At 49.9% G+C, this 21038-nt stretch overlaps 1 protein-coding gene across 1 annotated transcript; it reads right to left on the bottom strand.

The window, feature by feature from the left end:
* Positions 1–15153: 15153 nt before the first annotated feature.
* LOC136477148 (putative lipase YDL109C) lies at positions 15154–20825 on the bottom strand. Its single transcript, XM_066475204.1, has 10 exons — positions 20212–20825; positions 20039–20106; positions 18647–18717; positions 18123–18359; positions 17602–17765; positions 17469–17524; positions 17317–17369; positions 17102–17210; positions 16553–16650; positions 15154–15697 (listed from the first exon to the last, which is right to left on the bottom strand). The coding sequence occupies exons 1-10, from the start codon at positions 20568–20570 to the stop codon at positions 15626–15628; spliced, it is 1287 nt and encodes a 428-aa protein (XP_066331301.1). The 5' UTR covers positions 20571–20825; the 3' UTR covers positions 15154–15625.
* Positions 20826–21038: the final 213 nt, after the last annotated feature.

Genomic DNA, 21038 nt, shown 5'->3' with positions numbered 1-21038 from the left:
TGTCAAATAAGGAATTCTCTCTTACTTTTAGCACCTAGGCCAGTCCCAACGCAGTGTGCTACTAGCATTAGCAACTGAAAACTGCTCTTCACGTCAGCGTAGAGGAGGCGAAGCTACTTCTCTCAGAGCGCAAGCCTATTCTTCTCTAAAAAAGCAACTTATTTTTTGTCATAGCCTTTTTCGGTGCTCTCCTCTCAGCTCTACGAAAACACGATAGGCCGATAGGGTCATCAGACCACGAGCTACAACACATGTCAGAGCCGACGCTTGAAGCTTTTATCAGATGAGGCACTCGTTACCTCTGCAGGCACCTATACTGCTATGCAAAACCACTATTACATGTGACCTGGAGGTTTACTGCACACGTGAAGCACGAGGTGTCAGGACCTAATACTGAGATACCAAAAGAGGAAGAGTTAATAACCGTCAGACGTTAATGGTTTCGAACAGATAAGAACACAACTACACTTCTTACCCAAACGACTGAATATTGGCTCCGCCTCGTCCGATGTCCCGGGCTGGCTCCGCCTCGCCCGACGTCCCGGGTAGACTCCACCTCGCCCGACGTCCGAGGGCAGAGCTCCACCTCGCCCGACGTCCGAGGGCAGGGCTCCACTTTGCCCAACGTCCAGGGTTGGCTCCGCCTCGCCCGACGTCCGAGGGCTGGGCTCTGCCTCGCCCGACATCCGAGAGCTGGCTCCGCCTCGCCCGACGTTTATGCACTACTCCTTCATAAGTACGCATGCAAATAAGGCAGGACACTCAAGTCAACCGTAATATCGAGGACCGTACCCTACACACCTACAGGGAAGTACCACCAGGATATGACCAGACAGGTGCTTTAAAGCCCTTCCAGGCATGTTAGAGGCCAAACAGTGTTGTGTGCGCCGACATTTGTCCTACAGTATTATGGGCGCCGACATTTGCCCTATGGCAGGAATCCTGACAGAAACATACGACAACCGCTACGGTCTAAGAAGAAAACTCATATCATCTACAGTGAGGAACGTGGGGCCTCTACACCGTCTGCTTCTCATAGGGTCGCGGCTCGGCCCCCTAGTGCGCCGCGTCGCCCATCGAAGTGGGATGGGACGTGACCACTTACCGAGCGAAGCCAGAGCACGGTCCTATCAGGATCAGCGAATGTGCCATCCCTGGCACCGTCTGCCATGTCAGCAGGACAGGCTAAAAGGAGAAGGAAGACCCGACACCTTCGATGGACCTTCTCTGCTTCTAGTTTTTCCTCTTTCTCTCATCTGTAATCCCTGCTCCCCCTTGATCTATAAAAGGGAGGGCAGGGCACCCCACCAAGGGGACGGATCGATTGCACACACATCACACCACACAGCTAAGCAGCATCCAAACTCTTGGCACCCGTTCGACCTTTCCATCAGAGACTTGAGACCTGTCACTCTCTCGACTATTTGTACCTCCTACTACGAACCTTTCAGTGCTAATAATACAAGCAGCAGCAAACTAGACGTAGGGATATTCTGCCCGAACCAGTATAAATCTTGTGTCTTTTAGCATACCATCTAGGCATAACACGCAATAAATATAAATTTACTAGTTGGTGCTTACTCGAAACACCGACAATTGGCGTGTCAGGTAGAGGACCTTTGCGTGTTCCAACGTTAACATCAGGCCACGGATGGCTAGCCATGAAATCAGCTGGTCCCGAGCACCTTTCCACAGCATCGTGCCCGGGAAGCAAGCCATGCCACTTGGGCAGATCGATCTGCCCATTACCTTCGGGGATCAGTTCAATTATAGGACTGAAACCCTCACCTTCGATGTGGTTGGGTTCCCCAGAACCTTCCACGCCATCCTGGGACGTCTATGCTACGCGAAGTTCATGGCCATCCCCAATTATACATACCTCAAGCTGAAAATACCGGGTCCCCACGGGGTCATCACCGTCGGCACCTCCTTTCAGTGCGCCTATGAGTGCGAGGTCAAGTGGCCACAGCAATCGTCGCCTCTGGAGAGCTCGCCGCCATCAAGAGGGAGGTCATCGAAGAAGCGCCCGACGCCAATAAGTCGACCGGGTCCTTCGAGCTAGAAAAAAGCTCTAAGGAAGTCCTCATAGATCTCGACAACTCCGAGGGAAAAACGGCGCGCATTGGTACCACGCTTTCCTCCAAATAGGAAAGCACGCTCGTCAACTTTCTCTGTGGCAAACAAAGACATCTTTGCGTGGAAACCCTCGGATATGCCAGGCATTCTGAGGAAAGTCGCCGAGCATACCTTGAAGATCCGCCTAGACTCCAAGCCGGTGAAGCAACGCCTGCGTCGCTTCGACGAGGAGAAACGTAGGACCATCGGCAAAGAGATAGCAAAATTTTCAACAGCCAGGTTCATCAAAGAAGTATACCATCCAAAGTGGTTAGCCAATCCCGTTCTTGTACGAAAGAAGAGTGGGAAATAGAGGATGTGTGTTGATTATACGGGTCTCAACAAGGCATGCCCAAAGGATCTGTTTCCTTTGCCGCCATAGACCAAATAGTCAACTCTACGTCGGGGTGTGAAACCCTCTGCTTCCTTGATGCATACTCTGGGTACCATCAAATCGCGATGAAAGAGTCCGACCAGCTCGCGACATATTTCATCACCCCTTCGTATCGTTCTACTACGTCTCAATGCCGTTCGGTCTGAAGAATGTTGGGGCTACGTACCGGCGTTGTATGCTCAAGTGTTTTGGGGACCTCATTGGGCAGACTATTGAGGCCTACGTCGACGACATCGTGGTTACGTCCAAATAGGCTGACCACCTCATTGTCGATCTTGAGCAAACCTTTGCAAAACTTCAAGCGAATGGCATCAAACTCAATCCCGAGAAGTGTATTTTCGGGGTCCCGAGGGGTATGCTGCTTGGTTTCATCGTCTCTAAGCATGGCATCGAAGCCAACCCGGAGAAGATCTCGACCATCACAAGGATGGGCCCAATTCAGAACATAAAGGGGGTTCAGCGAGTTACACGGTGCCTTACCGCACTCAGCCGATTCATCTCGTGCCTCGGCAAACGAGGTCTCCCCCTTTATCGACTCTTGAAGAAAGCCGACCGCTTCGAATGGACATTCGAGGCCCAGGATGCAATTGACACGATCAAACTGCTTCTAATAAAGGTCCTGATCTTGGTTCCTCCAACCAATGGAGAATCCCTCCTGCTCTACATCGTAGCCACCACACAAGTGGTCAGCGTCGCCCTAGTAGTGGAGCGGGAAGAAGAGGGGCACGCCTTCAAGGTGCAGCGCCCTATGTACTTCATCAATGAGGTACTATCCGACTCTAAGACCTGCTACTCCCAAATCTAGAAGCTCCTGTATGCCATCCTCATCACCAAGAGGAAACTACGCCACTACTTCGAGTCACACCCAGTGACGGTCGTGACATCGTTCCCCCTCGGTGAGGTCATCCAAAGCCAGGATGCCATGGGAAGAACCGCAAAGTGGGCACTCAAGTTTATGGATCCGGGCATTACTTATGCCTCCCAAATGGCGATCAAGTCCTAGGTGTTGGCGGACTTCTTCGTGGAATGGACCAAGGTCCAAATGCCACCGGCGATCATCGACCAAGAGTACTGGACGATGTACTTTGATGGATTACTGATGAAGAAGGGCACTGGTGCAGGGCTGGTCTTCGTATCACCCCTTGGGGTACGCATAAGGTACATGGTCCATCTCCATTTCCCCTCATCCAATAATGTGGCTGAGTATGAAGCGTTCATCAACGGCCTACGCATCACCATCGAGTTGGGCATCCGATGCCTCGATGTCCGGGGTGACTCCCAGCTGGTCATCGACCAAGTCATAAAGGAGTCAAGCTACCACGACGCCAAGATGGCGGCATACTGCCGAGAAGTCCGACAGCTGGAGGACAAAGTCGATGGTCTCGAGCTTAATCACATCCCAAGGTGCCTCAACGATCTAGTTGGACCTCTAAAGAAGGTGCCCGGGGGCTACACCCACTTGCTTGTCACCATAGATAAGTTTACAACATGGATAGAAGCTCAGCCCATCTCCATGATCAAGTCCGAGCAAGTCGTGCTATTCTTCCTCGACATCATTCATTGCTTTGGAGTACCGAACTCCATCATTACAGATAACAACACACAGTTCACCAGCAAGAAGTTCCTTCGATTCTACGATGAGCACCACATCTAGGTTGATTGGGCCACCGTCGCGCACCTCCGAACGAACAGGTAGGTCGAGCGTGCAAATGGCATGCTCCTACAGGGCCTCAAGCCTAGGATCTTCAACCGGTTGAACAAATTTGGCGCACGCTGGGTCACCAAGCTCCCCACGGTGCTCTGGAGCCTAAGGACAACCCTTAGTCGAGCCACTGGCTACATGCCTTTCTTCATGATCTATGGTTCTGTGGCCGTCCTCTCAACCGACCTCGACTATGGAGCACCGAGGATCAGGGAGCTGAGGCATCCCACGAGGACGCCATGGACTAGCTGGACAAAGCACGTGACATCGCCCTCCTCTGCTCGGCCAATTACCAGTAGGCGTTGCGATGGTACCACAGTCGATGGGTGCGGGACTGAGCCTTCAACATCGGGGGCCTGGTTCTCCGCCTCATGCAGAGCTACAAGGACCGCCACAAGCTCTCCCCGTCCTAGGAGGGACTGTACGTCATCGTAGAAGTACTCTGGCCAGGCGCCTACAAGTTGAAAACCATCGACGGTGAGGTCTTCACCAACACCTGGAACATTGAGCAGCTATGTCATTTTTACCCCTAAATAAATGCATACTTTCTCTTATCAGTTTTGTCATCAAAATTCTCAATCTCTCGTGACATCCGACCCCTGCAAGTGCGAGGGGTCGGACCTCACTCGGGGGCTGGTATGAGTACGTTTATCTTACAAACATTGTCTGTGTTTTCCCTCTTTTCTCATGGTAAGTCCTAAGGGCTAGGATTTCGGGAACAAGCTCTGAGTATAACTGGTAGGACTACGGCAAACCCACGCCCCAGTGGCTACGGTCTTCTAGCTCACCAGCGTGATCAGAATTGGCTCGCCCGCACTCTGAACTTTTTGTGACCTTAACTACAGAAAGGATCAGAAGGCACTGAACCTCTTTTACAAAAAGAGGGAGAAGAGCTGAAAAGCTATTTGCCGTAGCAAAATTTGAGAACTTGTTCGTTTTTTGCACAAATTCATCGCTTACAAAGTGATTTCATCACGAAAAGGAACTAATGTATTCATGAATACAAAAAACTATTCACACAGGGGCTCCCTCACAACTTAAATGATTACATTTGCTGACCAGCTCTACTCTAAATACTACTACGACCGCCATGCCATGCTCTCCATTGGCAACGTCCTACTGCTCCAAGGATCCTCGAGGGCGCCATCGTCTACAACATCGAGCACCATGTTGGTGACCGTGGTGTCTTCACCAGGACGTCCAAGGACTACGCCATCATGATCAGTCGCAACCCTGATAATGGCACCTGGACAGGGGGCACTGCCCGCTGAAGTATGGCCACCATGGTTGATGGATGTCTCTGACATCTCATCAAACTTCATGAACTGGCCGATCTGAGCGGGTGCAAGGGCGAAACCCCCCATCGGCATAGTCCTGGGTGGCTTCCCCACCGACAAGGCTCGCCCGGAGAAGATTTGTCGGAAGAAGCCTATGTACGCCTCCATCCCAACGAAGGCCTCGCAGACGACGACAAAGCCGACGACGCGCAGCACCCTCTAGTGCGCCTCCTCCTTCGGTAGAAGCGGCCCCTTCTCAGTGAAGGTGGCTAGCACCATCTCATCTACGTTGGATGACCTCCAGCTCGACATCGCACTCTGGATTCATGAATGGATTTGTGAGTTCTCCCCCTTGCATTACCCTCTCTTACTTAGAAACCGCCGCAACATGCGAACGCGATCGGCGAAAAGGAAAAAAGAGGAGAGGCAGCAGCTCAAGAATAGGCAGAGGATTGGGACGAGAACCCTCTCCCTTCCCCTATTTAAGGAGGAGACGCAACAGTTGGAGAAAGGCGAAGGGTTGGGGCGAAAGACCCTCTCCCTTCCCCTATTCAATGTAGATGGGAATTCAATGCTGATAGGAATTCAAGAGGACACGTCTTGACCGATGGGACGCGCCCTGCTCAATGAGACAACACCTGGTCAAACAGGACATGGCCTAGGCATGGCCCACCACTACCGCACGCCGGGCGCAAGAAACAAGGCGCACCCGCATGTAGGCGGCTCTTCGCTTCTCCAAGTAGGACCTGGAAGGACCAAACGACGAGACCTCCATTAAGGGGAGACCAACGGGCCTCCTGGGTCGATCGGACGACCCAGGCGAACACCGAACGAATGGCCGCTGAAAGATAAGTACCCTTATTTACTTACTTTACGTGTCAATTTTACTATCGAGCCTTCGACCCCAGCAACGGCAGGGGCGCGGACATCGCTCGGGGGTTGCCGAGAGTGTCTACTCGTTTAGACATTCTCTTTGCCCGACCCCTCCTTACGTTTGAAAACCGGAAGCATGGTGTGTGGATGTAAACTTTGAGTAAAACTGGTCGAACCGCTAGACCCTACGCCCCAGCGGCTACGGCGTTGTTTGTTCACCAGCATAATCGAATTCTTTGTCCCCGCACCCCAAGCTTTAGCATCTACCTTCTTGAAAGGGGTTCGAAGGGGTCTACCTACGGATTCTCCATCAGGGAGAAGCTGTCAGGTCGCCTAGATGATCGAACGGCTCGGATCGCTCCCGAGAGATAGAAACGAAAAATTATGATGCTCATGCAGGTTATGCCGGCCCCATCACAAACATCGGACCCGAATCCCGCACAGACATATCCGGTAAGAGCTTCCAGTCACTCATGCCACCAAGGTAGCATCACTGACCCTTGCTCTTGTTTCCATTATATCATGCATTCATCCCATATATCCAAGCGTTGCATATGCAATCGCTGCATCTCACTGCTTCGTGTTGCGTCACGAAGCGGTAGTTGCCTCATTCGATATGAGCAGCAACTAACCGAGGTTCAAAGGCCGACCCACGAAGGGCTCAAGGTGGCCTCACGTCAAACAGAGCCAGGGGAGAAAATCGAGATGAGCCCCAATGGCCTTGCCCGACCCTGCTCAGAAGCAGACAGGGACATCTCAACCTTTCTCATTCAATTCTAACTTTGAGCCAAACCTAAAGAATCTTCATCGAGAAGAGGCCAATGGGCCACTTGAGCCTATCGAACGTCTCGGGCATCTACCGGGAGGTGGGTTAAGAAGTAGTGGAATACCACATGAGGGCTTTACCGACCCCGTCAGCGAATGATAGACCCAAATTCCACACGAACATGCCCGTTAGTGAGTTCATTGAGCGCGACACTCGAGCCATCGAGGCAAGTGTCATTAGCTCAACCCCTCCGATTATGGAAACCGAGGATAGGGTGACGCATGAAACACAGCCGACCCCTATCAGACCTTGAGGGGCTCGGGGGCTCGAGCCGCCCAATCCTAGATCAGGAGACCGAGGTTTGAAGGCCAGCCCGTGAAGGGCCCGAGGCCACCTCATGTCGAACAAGAGCCATGGGAGAAACGTAGATGAGCCTTAGCGGCCTTCACTCGACCTGCATAGAGGTGGATGGGGTCATCTCAACCTTCTCGTTCGATCCAACCTCTAGCCGAGCCCATAGAATCCCCATTGAGGGGGAATCTGCTGGAAGTTGGGTTAAGGAGCAACGGAATGAAACCCGAGGGCTTTTGTCGACCCTGTCACAAGCGACGGGACTGGATTCCGTTCGAACATCCCCATTAGCGAGCTCATCAAGCACGTCACTTGAGCCATCGAGACAAGTGATGTCGCCTCAACCCCTCTAGTTGCGAAAACCATGAATGGGGCGACAGTCACAAAAACGAGCCGACCCTTGATCGAATCCCCGCTAAGCGCGGGGGCTCGGGGAAGGTTGGACTTGCAATGAGACCAAACGCATGGTCGCAGAACAATAGCTAAAATTCTAAGGATGGGGTATGTGCAAATACAAGAGTAGTTTCACTATCCTCTCTTTGGTCTCCAGTGACATTTGACCCCAGCACCCGCAAGGGGTCAGATATCACTCGAGGACTGATAAAGGTATAAATATCCTATTTTTTTTCAAAACAGTCACTTCGTCGGGCCTCTTCCTCATGTTAAGGCTAGTGGCAAGGTTTGTGGGAACAAATAACCGAGCATGTCTGGTCAGACTGCAAAAAACCCATGCTCCGACGGCTACGGTAACTTTGCTCACCAGCATAATCGAAGTTTTCCTCTTATACATCTCGGGCCCTACGGTCTTAACAAATGGAAGGGTTCGGATTGCATAAACTTTTTTTCTCGAATGCAAAAAGGGAAGAAAGCAAGTTCAATCAAACGAAACGAAATTGCGAATTTGTTTAATGAAACGAAGTTGCAAATCTATTTTCAAAATACAAAAGTGCCAACACTTGTCCATAGATTACAGATAAATGTCCATCAGACTCATTCGACTAACTACCCCTCCGGGGGAGAACCATATCTTCAACTTTGCTCGCTAGGGTTTCAGCAAGAGGAGTTACCGCCACTCTATTTCATCCAGCTCAGAGGGTTCATAGCCAGGCATGAAACCGAGGCTCATCGCCTCCAAGTCGATGTTGTTGTCGTAATGCGAGCGGGCGATGGCGAAGGCTTGGGTGATCCCTGAGCGAAGAGCTTCCTTCTCTAGTTGGCACACCCGCGCCGTGATATCTTCAGCATGGGCCACAAGTGAGTTGGTCCCCTCCGCCTGCACCACCTGCAGGTCATCGTAGATTATGCCAAGGGTGACCTTCAGGACATCGAGCTCGTCACTCTCTGCCTAAAGAAGACTCCTCGCCTCGGCGAGATCCGTGGCTAGTCCGACAATGGCACCCTCGGCCTCCAGCATCTGGGCTTTCATAGTCTCTAGCTCGGCCTAGAGGGTGCTGATCCTCTGTTACGCCTCACCATGCTCTCAGACGGCCTGGTCGCGCTCCACGTAGGCTGCACCGTGCTCCGAGCGGAGCCTCTATGCAGTATGGCATAGCTTGTCTCGCTCCGTGTGAAGTTGGGCGACCACCTCGACATCCAGTTTCACCCTTTGCTCTAGGGTCGTGGACCTCTCCTCGGCTTCCAGCCTAAGATCCCGCTCCTTCTCGGCCTCGGGTAGGAGGTCGATGATCCGCTGGCAGGTCTCGGCATCCTGCTAGAGCAGCTCGGCCCGCTCCTTCCGCACTCTGGCGGCCTCCTCCTAATCCCACCGTGCTCTCTCTGATAGTTCATCAAAAGACTTCTTGGCATCCTCCGCATCCCAGTGGGCCTCGGCCTCCCACCATCGAAGATTGTCCGCCTCCGCGACAAGGGGAGTCAACTCGGCCACCCTCTGGCAGAGCTGGGCAGTCACATCCCTATACAGCCATGCCTCATTGATGAGGAGGTCCCAATCCTCCTTATGTTCATGAAGGAACTAGGATTTCTTCTGGCTATGAGCAATAAGAGACTGAAAAAAGACAATGGTCAGAAAACAAAAATAGATGAAGAAAAAAGAGATCGAGAGGCAAGACCAAGTGAATACCCGGCTGGTAGGAATGATTACATCTTGAAGGGCGCCCCTGGCCTGGTTCAGAGCTTCCAACACAACCGTGAACCTCTCATTGAGCTTCTCCGCTCCTTGCCCTCGGCAGCATCATCGAGGGTGAAGAGTTCCGACGACAGGTCCCATGGACTCACCCACCGGAGCGGGGGCTCATCCCACGCTGGTGGGTGGTGGCCCTCTGATGTCAGGACCAGGGACAACTCCCTACCAATCTCCTCGGCAACCACCATGGTGTCCGAGGGTCCCTTGGCTATGACCTCCTCCGTCACACCCACGGCGAGCGTCGTCTCTAGGGCCGTCGGTGGCCCGGCATGCGCCGCTACCTCAGGTGCCGCCACCATAGCTTCTGGCTATGACCTATTCGTCATAGCCACCATCACGTCAGCCTTCATCTGTGGGACCTTGTCTGGCTGCGCCACGTCCATCATGGTCGACACAACGGGTGCGGCCGATAGCTCCGCCCACTCCAACGTCAGCAGCGGAATCACTTCCATCGCCGGTTGCATGGCAACCTCCGAGGGCGCCTCCTCAGCCTCACCGACCGCTTGACCTGACAAGGGCACGGGCACCACTATGGGCGGCACCAGACCGACCGATGAGGCTGCGACGCTGGCTCCGCTCTCGCACAAAATGGGAGCAACATCAGGCGATGGCCCCCGCCTTTCCTGAAGGGCGATGCTCTTCTTGGGCGCCAACGCTAAAGAAGTGCCCCGCCTGACCCATCTCCCATCGCTGCAGAAGAAACAAAAGGTGAGTCACTATGAAAACAGCGAAAAATAGAGAAAAACAGAGATAACAGAGGAGATGACAACTTACGTTGGTGCTGTTGGACAGTGGAGACGTTTGGGGGATGAACCCCCAGTTCCTTGCTCCACCTCGTCTGGGTAGGACTGTTTCGAGCCTGTCCCCTGCTCTTGGGCCAAGGGGCTCGCCTCCCTCGTATCTGGGGGCATGGCGGCAGAGCCACTCCCCTCTCTTGGCACCTCAGGCGTGGCGGCGGATCCGCCTGTCCCCGCTGGCCCTTGGGGCACGATGACAGGTCCACCTGCTCTTGCTAGCACCTCAGGAGCGGTGGCAGATCCGCCCATCCCCGCTGATTCTTGAGGCACAGCGGTGGGGCTACTCCCCTCTGCTGGCACCTTAGGCGTGGTGACAGATTCGCCTGCCCCCTGATGGTTCTAAGGATGGGCCAACGGTCCGGCCCGCCTCCTCCGGCCTCACGGCCGCACCTTCCCTTGTGTAGAATGGGAAGGGTCCCTTCATTGACGAGTGGGTACCTATCAGCGCGTCCACGCTTCCTAGGTCACCCCACTCGGTGTCTGCGACTACCTCATCATCGTTGTCGTGATCACTGTCTATCTCCTCTCCTCGCTCCCATGCCTATAGTTTCTGCTGCTTCCTTTTCCTCTCAACCTCCTTCGTCTTCTTCTACCACTCGGCCATGGCGCGATTCGCCGCCACCACGAGCGAGTCCTTTGGCAGCGAAGTCGAGCAGTCCATAAAGACAAGCCTCTTCGGCTGGTCCCGCTATCTCAATATCAGCATCAAGGGATCGGGAGTTCAATTAAAAAGGCGACATAGGAAAAGAGAACTTACGAAGTCAATGTACCTCGGTTCTAGCTGTATTGGGGGGTGCCCTGGCACCAGATACACAAAATCAAGAGCAACATCGGCGTCATCCCGCGAAGGCTCCATCGCCTCCTTGATATGCTGCACCACTTCAGAGGGGAGAGCGCTCCATCGACGAGCGCCGCCCCATCGAGTGACGCTCCGAGCAACATCAGGTACAAGGGAAGCGCGTGACTCATCAGCGGCGCCACCCTCCACGTATGGTAGGCGCCGATGATCCCTGACCCCTTCACGCCCCTCTCCTTCAGAATCCAGATGGCGGTGAGATGGTCCTAGATTTTCTTCTTGTCTTTATCCGGGACCCCCACTTCCTCCATGATTCTGAGGCCTCTTCGATGAGGCGTCCGGTGAACGCTGGCAAGGGGGCGGTTGCGTCGTTCTTGACGTAAAACCAATGCGAATGCCACCCCTTGTTGGAGGTCGACAGACGCATCGACGGGTATTCATTGACTCGGTTATTGCGGAGCTAAATGCTGGCGCATCCCATCGGCACGCTCAGCTTCTGCCTCTTCTCCCGCTTCTTCAAGAGGGTGATGGTGAAAAAATACCACCACAGATCAAAGTGGGGACTAATCCCCAAGAACTCCTCGCACAGGGCGACGAGTGCCGCAATGTGCTGAATCCCATTGGGAGTGAGGTGCTGCAGCTCCACATTGTAGTAATTCAGCAACCCCCGAAGGAACTTGTGGGCGGGGGTGGCGAATCCCCGCTCGTGAAAGTGAGCGAAGGACACGACATAGCCATCGGGTGGCGATGACACATCTTCATTACTGGGTAGCCGCCACTCCTCGGTGGTGGTCCACGCGCAAAGGAGGCTGTGGCGAACAAGGCCCTCTTAGCGCTGGAGGGTGACATCGGATCTGCACCACGGCTCCATTAGACGATTAGGGTGGATGGATGTGAGCTTGACGGCGGCGGCGCTATGGGTACGGAAGGCTCAGGCGATTGGCGGCGGAAGTTGTAGATGTAAAGGCATGGAGGCAATGTACAAAACCCTAGGGGTGAACCCTTTTGTTTTAAAGGGACGATGGATGCGAGGAAGGCAACCGTCCGCTTGGATCTCCGCGCCTGCCATGATTTGCCACCACGTCAGCACGTAGGGTACGCACCTCCAATCCCTATCCTTTCCCACTAAAGTCGCGCCGGACGTTTTGCCTTCCCAGGCAGACCAGGAATCTTTACCAGCAGAAAAGATACATGTCAAAAAGCATTCCTCTAGCCCGCCTGGGCCTACGAGTTCGAGGGCTGACCCATCAACGATTTCGACGACCGTCCCAAGGAAGCCTTACGATGAAGCATGGGCCCACGAATGGTCAAAACCTAGGCCTATGAGTGCCACGAGTATCTTGACCCACGATTGAGTCTCAGCCAGGCTGACTCTTGCCGGATCCCTGCGAACTAGATACTAGGACTCCAGTCAAACTATCCAGATTATCAAAACACCAAATCTCATAGCCATACCCGCGAATGGTCCAAATTACCTCTTGGGCGATTCTATCTGAATCACCTAGGGGCTCGGGGGCTACACCCGACGGGTGCGCTCGCGCGCACCCTCTGGCGAATTGATATACCCCCGGGCGATTTTATCCGAATCACCCGGGGCTTGACCTCTGGCGAATCGAAATACCCCCTAGGCAATTCTATTCGAATCACCTGGGGCTACACCCATCGGGTGCGCTCGTGCGCACCCTCTGGCCAGTCAAATCACCCCCGGGCGATTCTATCCAAATCCCCAAGGGCTCAGGGGCTACTGTCGGGGACCTAATATTGGGGTACCCAAAGAGGAGTTAATAACCGTCAGACGTTAATGGCTTCGAACAAACAAGAGCGCATCTACACTTCTTGCCCAAACGACTGAAGATTGGCTTCGCCTCGCTCGATGTCCTGGGCTGGCTCTGCCTCGCTCGAAGTCTGGGCAGGCTCTGCCTTGCTTGACGTCTGGGGGCAAGCTCCACCTCGCCCGATGTCCGAGGGCTGGGCTCCGCCTCGCCCGACGTCCTGGGTAGACTCCGCCTCGCCCGACGTCCGAGGGCAGGGCTCCGCCTTGCCCGATGTCCAGGGCAGGCTCCACCTCGCCCAACGTCCGAGGGCAGGGCTCCGCCTCGCCCGACGTCCAAGGGCTAGGCTCCGCCTCGCCCGACGTCCGAGGGCTGGCTCCGCCTTGCCCGACGTCTATGCGCTACTCCTTCGTAAGTACACGTGCAGATAAGGCGGGATACTCAAGTCAACTGCAATATCAAGGACCATACCCTGCACGCTTGCAGGAAAGTACCATCAGGATATGACCACATGCGCTTTAAAGCCCTTTTAGGTATGTCAGAGCCCAAATAGTGTTGTGGGCGCCGACATTTGTCCTACAGTGTTATGGGCGGCGGCATTTGTCCTCGGACAGGAATCCTAACAGAAACATATGACAACCGCTACGGTCCAAGAAAGAAACTAATGTCATCTACAGTAAGGAACGTGGGGCCTCTATGCCGTCTGCTTCCCATAGGGTCACGGCTCGGCACCTCGGTGCGCCGCGTCGCCCGCCGGAGTGGGATATGACGTGACCACTTGCCAAACGAAGACAGAGCACAGTCCTATCAGGATCAGCGAACGTGCCATCCCAGGCACCGTCTGCCATGTCAGCAGGACAGGCTAAAAGGAGAAGGACGACCCGGCACCTTCGAAGGACCTTCTCTGCTTCTAGTTTTTTTCTCTCTCTCATATGTAATCCCTGGTTCCCCTTGATCTATAAAAGGGAGGGCAGGGCACCTCACTAAGGGGACGGATCGATTGCACACACATCACACCACACAGCTAAGCAACATCCAAGCTCTTAGCACCCGTTCGATTTTTTCATCAGAGACTTGGGACCTGTCCCTCTCTCGACCGTTTATACCCCTACTACGAACCTTTCAGTGCTAATAATACAAGCAACAACAAACTGGACGTAGGGACATTCTGCCCGAACCAGTATAAATCTGGTTTCTTTAAGTAAATCATCCGGACCTAACGCGCAACAAATATAAATTTACTAGTTGATGCTTACTCGAAACACCGACACGAGGCTAACATCCACTGTGTTGCGTTGGGGCTGGCCTTAGGAATGAAATCAACAAACAAGGACATGGAACATAGGTCTGTTATTTTTGAAAAAAAATTTGATACAAAAGGGATATATTTTATTTCGTTTGTTCAAGAAAACAAACGCGTACCTCCGATGTTTCTAGAATGAGGAACATTTTCCATTTTTGTAAAAACGATGTTCCTCCTTTCAGAAAAAAAAACGATGTTCCTAAGGCAGCGCATGAATCATCTCCATATGAACATGAAGTTGGAGAACTACCACTGACAATGTGCAACTAGAATTCTAGAAATGCATCAGTTGTATAGGATCAGATTATATGGTGAAGATGAGGAAATTGTGGTCTTAGGCCAATCTCAATGGGGTTCTATGAGAATTTAATGCACATTAAATATGCTGACATAACAGTGTATAATGTATTGGTGAGGAGAGAGATGATCAAAGTTTCATGAATGAAACTATTCTTAATTGTTTTCAAAATACAAGTGTGTTTAAAACAGAAACATGAAACCTCCACTGGAAGCCTTATCAAGTTATCATCACTATAGATTCCGTTCTTCTCCAAAACTTCTGCATTCCAACCTAAGTTTCAAACTATGTACTACATTGTTCCGTTGTTCCTAATCCTTGTTTAGGAACAAAGTTCCCCGAACATGAGACTCCCAGTTTGGTTCCTCTCCTTCAAACCTTCGATCCAGGTTGCATTCCAACCTAAGCTTGAAACTATGTACTACATTGTTCTGTTGTTGCTAATCCTAGTTTAGGAACAAAAGTTCCCCATACATGTGTTGAGACCATATTCCGTGTTCCGGGACTAAGAGCAAGTATAATAACAGAAATGTAAACTGGGTAAATGCTACGGTGATAGAGAGAGAGGAGAAATGGGCTATAAACTTACAGCCTGTTATCCATATATGGTACGTACAATTCATATTTTACAAAAAAAAGTTCCAAAAAAAAAGCTTGATTGAAGTACTGTACTGTGCCCAATAAGCACGTCGATGGATCACAAGAATGACAAGTTTCAGTTTGAAGTTGAACTCCAGTGTTGAACCAGACAGGAGAATTCTATTTCCAGCAACATCTATTCACTAGCTTAGTTGTGGAATACAATTATACAAAGGAGGGGGCAGATTATGATACAGTTGAACGAGCTAGCATCCCTGATGCTGCAGGATCAGAAGCATTGGGGCTCTGCTCTGCAAACGGGCCTAAAGAATCAACCACATTAGCTGGGATGGGGAACTGGCGAAATGCAACCTAGAAGGAAAAATTGGCCGAGGCAAAATTGAATGGTCACTGATCAATAAATTTCAATAGACGATGTAGGCTCCATGCCTCCATGGACTAGACGATGAAATTATCCATCATGTGGTTGATCACGTCTGCTCCATCCGAGTTTAGCCAATAGCTTTTAACCTGACATTGGCCGAATAACAGATTATTCTGACGAGCATGTGCCAGGCATACACAATGTTGGGACTTGGGAGGATAAGTGCTAAGAAATGATCTATTCTGGCGAGAGCGTGCACAGGCAATGTCATCTTTAATAAGCAAAATAAAAGAATATTGGTGGTGCCAGTTTACTTCCCAGAACGAACCGAATGCAGCCTTAATAATGGTGGTGCCAGAAAGTCTGAAGTACTGACAGATATTAACAAATTGTATACTGAGCTTGTAAAATAGTCAAAAGGCATCTCTGCAACCAAGAGGTAACACACACTTCGCCAATTTATTCGTTTTTGTTTAGTATGTATCTACCAGGCATTGAAGATACAAATTCGGCTGCTCTTTTGTGTGGCTGTTGCTGTAGGCATGGCTGCGGCTGCTTCTCACGGGGTACTGTGCAAACAACAGCAGCAGCAGCAGCAATAGCTATAACGAACATGCCTAAAATTGCTGATACCAAGCACCAACACCATCAAATAAAAGGATAAATTTGAACTATGTGAGTAAAATAGCCAAGTCCATGCAAGCACTTGAAGTCTTCTAGGAATATCACACTAGATGCAACACACAAAATACACAAACTAGAGAGCCCTCTACTACAATCCTGATCCAAGCTGCCCAAGGGAAGTTCAGATGCCAGAAAATGAAGAAGACATCCAGTAAAAAATATGAACTTAATCAAAAGACACACTACAGTTTAACAAATTTTTTAATAAAAAAATACAGTTTGAATGGGCAGTGTTGGGATTGTAACTCTCCTTTAATGAAATGATCAGAAATTCTCTTGTGTGTTCGAAAAAGAAAGAAGTTATTAAAAATTTGTACCTGAATTGTGTTATGCGCAACTAATCTTTGGCTGCTTTTCTGGAAGCTCACATCAACACGTTCCCATGGAACTTGCGTAAGGCCTCTTATCATCTCCTCTGCATATAAGAGGGATTTTTATCAGCTGTTGTTAAACAATCAATTGTGGGGTTTGGGATAAACTAACAGCTTAATTTGAAGTAATAATTATAATGTTCTGTTAAGATACAGTATGTAGGAAGCTGGCAAACATATCGGAATCATTAATGAACAGTACAAGTAAATCCTTCCATGTAGCAAACTTGACTGCAATGGTTGGAGAAATCACAAGAAATACAGCCTTTATAACTTCATTTCAGAAAGATATCCTCTCATTACAATGGAAGAAAAAGATGTTGAAGATGCAGTACTAATGGAAGACATGCCTAATTCCCTCGCCACAGGGGAAAAAAGGAAAGGAAAGACAGATGTGAACCAAAGCTACAAGGTACAGCACATCCATGATGCAATTTTCAGCAAATGGCTTGTGCATTTCTCATAAAAAATAGATTGTATGAGAAGTAAGCATACCTTCTGGATCGTAAAGATCAGCATGGGCTTCTGTTCCATTATTGTCTGTAACTTCCTTTTCAACATAAACAATATGTGGATACTTTTCATCACGAACAAGAAGACGATGCTACAGGTGTTGAAGAAAGGCAAGTCAGCTCAATGACAAACAAATGTTTCACTCTATTTCTATAGAGAGCAGAAGCTACAAACATGCAAGTACTGCTAATACATACTTTTGGCAACTCATGCTGACGTCGGATTGATGATGTTCTCCATCCAACCATATCTTTTTGTTTAGTTAAGTGGATAACATGTCAGAGGTAAGAAGTGTAACTCGGCATTAATAATTAGTGCACAGACAAGAAATGAAGCTGTTAAAGGATACGGTCAAAATTGGCATTAGCATATGCTACGCGCCGTTTGAAAGAACGCAACGCTGATCTGCATAAGATAATATACTGTACTTAGACTTGACACAACCTAAACAAAATAGAAAGGAGAAGTGTACACTAAATAACCTGAACTGTAAATCACCAGAGTCATCAACCATTCGAAGGAGGAGTGGGCGTCTACCATCATCATTGTCTGTAAGGAATAGATGCTTTCCAGTTCTCCCAACAATCAAATGTGCAGTTTCGGAAGCTCTTCGCTCAAGGAAAGGCAGGCCACATAAAAAAGGTAGCTGGTGGAAGAATCTGAACATGAGACTAACATTACTGAAGAATTTGAATGTTCTTGCTCTACTTCAAGTGAAATCAAGGCACTTCATGATTATACATAATGCATAGGAAAACTAAATTAACAGAAATAACATTAGTGTCCAAGAAATTAACAGAAATATCATAATTAAAGTTCTATATGAAATTGCATGGCTGGCTAACTTTCACAGATTAGCTAGAACATAATATTCCAACAACATTGCCAATAATCACTTTAAAGTTTAAACAATTAGTGGGCAGCCATGTGGAGTTAACATAAGAAAGAATAAACGGACTGATATAGCTCTTTTTCATTAAAGAGCAAAAGAGATCCGGCTTACCTGTTTGTTTCCACTTGAACCCAAATGTGGTGATGCAAATGTTATGAAATTCATAGGTTCTAAACCAGCAATGTGACCCTCCAAGTGCTCAACATCATCTCTGCCCCCAGAAGATTTACTTCTACTATTAGGTTCATAGAGCCTTCCTATAGCATATCTGGCAACAAGCCCACCAAGAGAATGTGCCACAAACGAGATTTTCTTCACACCTCGTCTTTGCTCTACAACTGATAGAACCTATAATAATTCAGTTAGGTCTCAACACCAGACAATAAGGCTGAAATATAGTACTTCCATATATGAAAAGAAGCCCAGATACCACCAACTTGACACAAACTAACACAATCAACATTTTTCACTTCAACAGGGCATGTATACAATAACAAATACAAAATAGATGCATGTGGTTAGTTTAATGTAGAAAGAAACAAATTAGATGAATTAGCCAGACATGCACGTGCAGTCAACTTCTATGATTCTATCTATCTTTCTTGAAAATAATTAGCCAAATCAAAAAGATATACCTCATTTGCTAGCCTTTCACCCATTAAGTCAACACCGTCAAATGTTTGAGTGGCAGAGTTGCATTTACTTCCTGCATAAAAAAGGTTAAGTCTGAATCTATTTACAAGAAAAGGCAAGAATCAGAGAACATAGAGAAGATGAATGCCAATTTCAAAAGGGATTCCACAAAACTACATTTACACTTTCCAACCTATGAACAACACTATACTTCTAAGAACTTGTTTCAAGAAAGCACTCTTTAGAAACAGCTGCACTTTTAAGGGCTGGAACAGCACTGCAAGTGTGGTTGACTACTTGACTAGGAAACAAGGCAGTTCATCCTAACGCCATCACACTGGTATCGACTAACTTGCCACACAAGGCATAATGTGGCAACATTGAAAAGTGCAGCTTGGATAGGATCAGGTTTTGTAAACTTTGGGCAAAAATAATGCAGTTCTGAAACCTCTTTGATAGTTTGGGCACAGAAAGTCCATTTTTATAAACTTTCAAAATCTGCATAACTTCTTCATGTGTGCGGTCCAGAAAGAGAAGACATAAAAGAAGATCTATGTGCTTCCAGAGTTCCTTTCAACATAGACCTATAAGAGAATGCCTATGGCAATATATAATACCAGGTCATGTCAACTAAGAGTTCTGGGATGAGAACTATTCTCTTGAATAAGATAAGGTACATAAGAAGATATCCAATATTTGCATGCAAGTAGCCAACAAGGTAATGCCACAAATGCATCTTATTACTCCAATTTAGGAACAAAGAGTGTCAAAACAGTAATGGCTAATACACACTTCCTCATATTAACCTTTGCTAAGTTGTCGTACAAGGACATGGTTACTTCATCTCCAATTCTCCATGCCAGTTTCTGTTTCCTATGTATGTCACACTGTCTCCTAACAGATATGTCAAAACACTTGTCACACTGTGTGGTGGATCAACTCGCCCTCATGTTTCTCTTTCAAACAGTAACTTGTGTAATAAATAAGATTAAAAATTTGAGAAGTGCCTAACCTCCCACTTTCTAGTCAACTAGACAACTATTTGCATGTTGCATGGACTGACAGACACTCAATCCTCCATAATTATTTCATATGTCTCAACTTCATGTTGTCACCATCATGTTTGTTCTAAGCATTCCTTCAGCACAAGTCTACAAACCAGTATCAGCCAATTTCCTCGGCCATTATTGTGTTTCAGCCATCTAAAAACGATTCTCTTTATTACGATTTGGGATCATATAACAAACCAATATCCTCATGATAATCTCCTGCCAGAGCAATGTAAACACAGCACACGGTGACACGCACACTACTATCTATGACTCGGCGAGCAACTGCATTTAACAGTCCAGCATGAAATGGAACAGCCTACAGAAAGGGGTCAGGTAACTCACGGTGCACGATCACCTTGTCCGGCATCCGCCTCACAAACTGCTCCGCGGCGAACTTCCAATCGTCCGCGCTGTATACAAAAATAAAACAGAAACAGGCGAAAATTTAGCCACGGCACATCAACACGCGCAAAACGCGCGACGGACAAACGACGACGTAGCGCACGCGGATCCACCTCCCGACGAGGCCATTGACCATGATGACGAGGTGCTCGGGGAACGCCCCACCCTGCGCCACTTCGGCGTCAGCACCGGCGCTCCACACGTCCTCCCCTCCGCCGCGCGCCGGCTCCACCTCCACCTCCACCTCCGGCTGCTTTCCCTTCTTCGCCTCCTTCACCGCCGCCGCCGCGGTGGCCGGCGCCGTCGCCGGCCGGAAGCACCCCATCCATCTCTCGCCGCCGCTCCTCGCCGCCGCTTCCGAGGAGCGAAGCACGAGCCGCAGCCTCGAGACGGCGCGCGGCAACCGGGAGGACTGGGCCCCGGGGGCTGGAGTCGCGGCGCGGCCCATCGAGGCGGCGCCGGTGGCGATCATCCGGCGACGAGGAGGATGGGGGGCAGGGGGGGAAGCTGTACCGGCCGCGTAGACCTAGATGCACAGCGTGTCTAGTGGTGGTTACCTCGCGGGGGAAGGTGGGGACCGTCTGAACGCGGTGAGGGCTGAAGAGTGAGGAGGGAGAGAAGCTTCGGGACGAGCAGGGCAAGGAAGATGACAATGATTTGTACTGTGCTAAACGGAGGTGACGAGAGGAAACACAAAAGCAAGCGAAAATGTCTTGTCTGTAAAGCGCGTAACAAACCAGCCTCCGGCCGGCCTGTTCGTTTGGCTTTCAGTTCCGAACCGTATTTTTCTCCAACACAAATCAACTAGCAGCAGCCGCTGCAGATCTGACGACGGACCAACCACCTCTCTGCTTCTCGTTGCAACGCTTTCCTTTCTTTTACACCAGGAGGCCAAGTTGCATAAAAAGGACAATGTATTGACGCTGTCTCGTACATGGTC

Source organism: Miscanthus floridulus, chromosome 8, assembly GCF_019320115.1.
Source record: "Miscanthus floridulus cultivar M001 chromosome 8, ASM1932011v1, whole genome shotgun sequence".
Taxonomy (NCBI): domain Eukaryota; kingdom Viridiplantae; phylum Streptophyta; class Magnoliopsida; order Poales; family Poaceae; genus Miscanthus; species Miscanthus floridulus.
The sequence above is the reverse complement of the archived record's forward strand: the minus strand, read 5'-3'. Positions and strand labels throughout refer to the sequence as shown.

Bases quoted from the DNA above. Each gene is read 5' to 3' on its own strand.
- LOC136477148 (XM_066475204.1), bottom strand. From the start codon at position 20,570: ATGATCGCCACCGGCGCCGCCTCGATGGGCCGCGCCGCGACTCCAGCC. The intron at 18,360-18,646 runs GTATATCTTTTT...GAATTATTATAG, and splicing joins GTGAAAGGCTAGCAAATGAG to GTTCTATCAGTTGTAGAGCA. The intron at 17,370-17,468 runs GTATCCTTTAAC...CTAAACAAAAAG, and splicing joins TGCTAATGCCAATTTTGACC to ATATGGTTGGATGGAGAACA.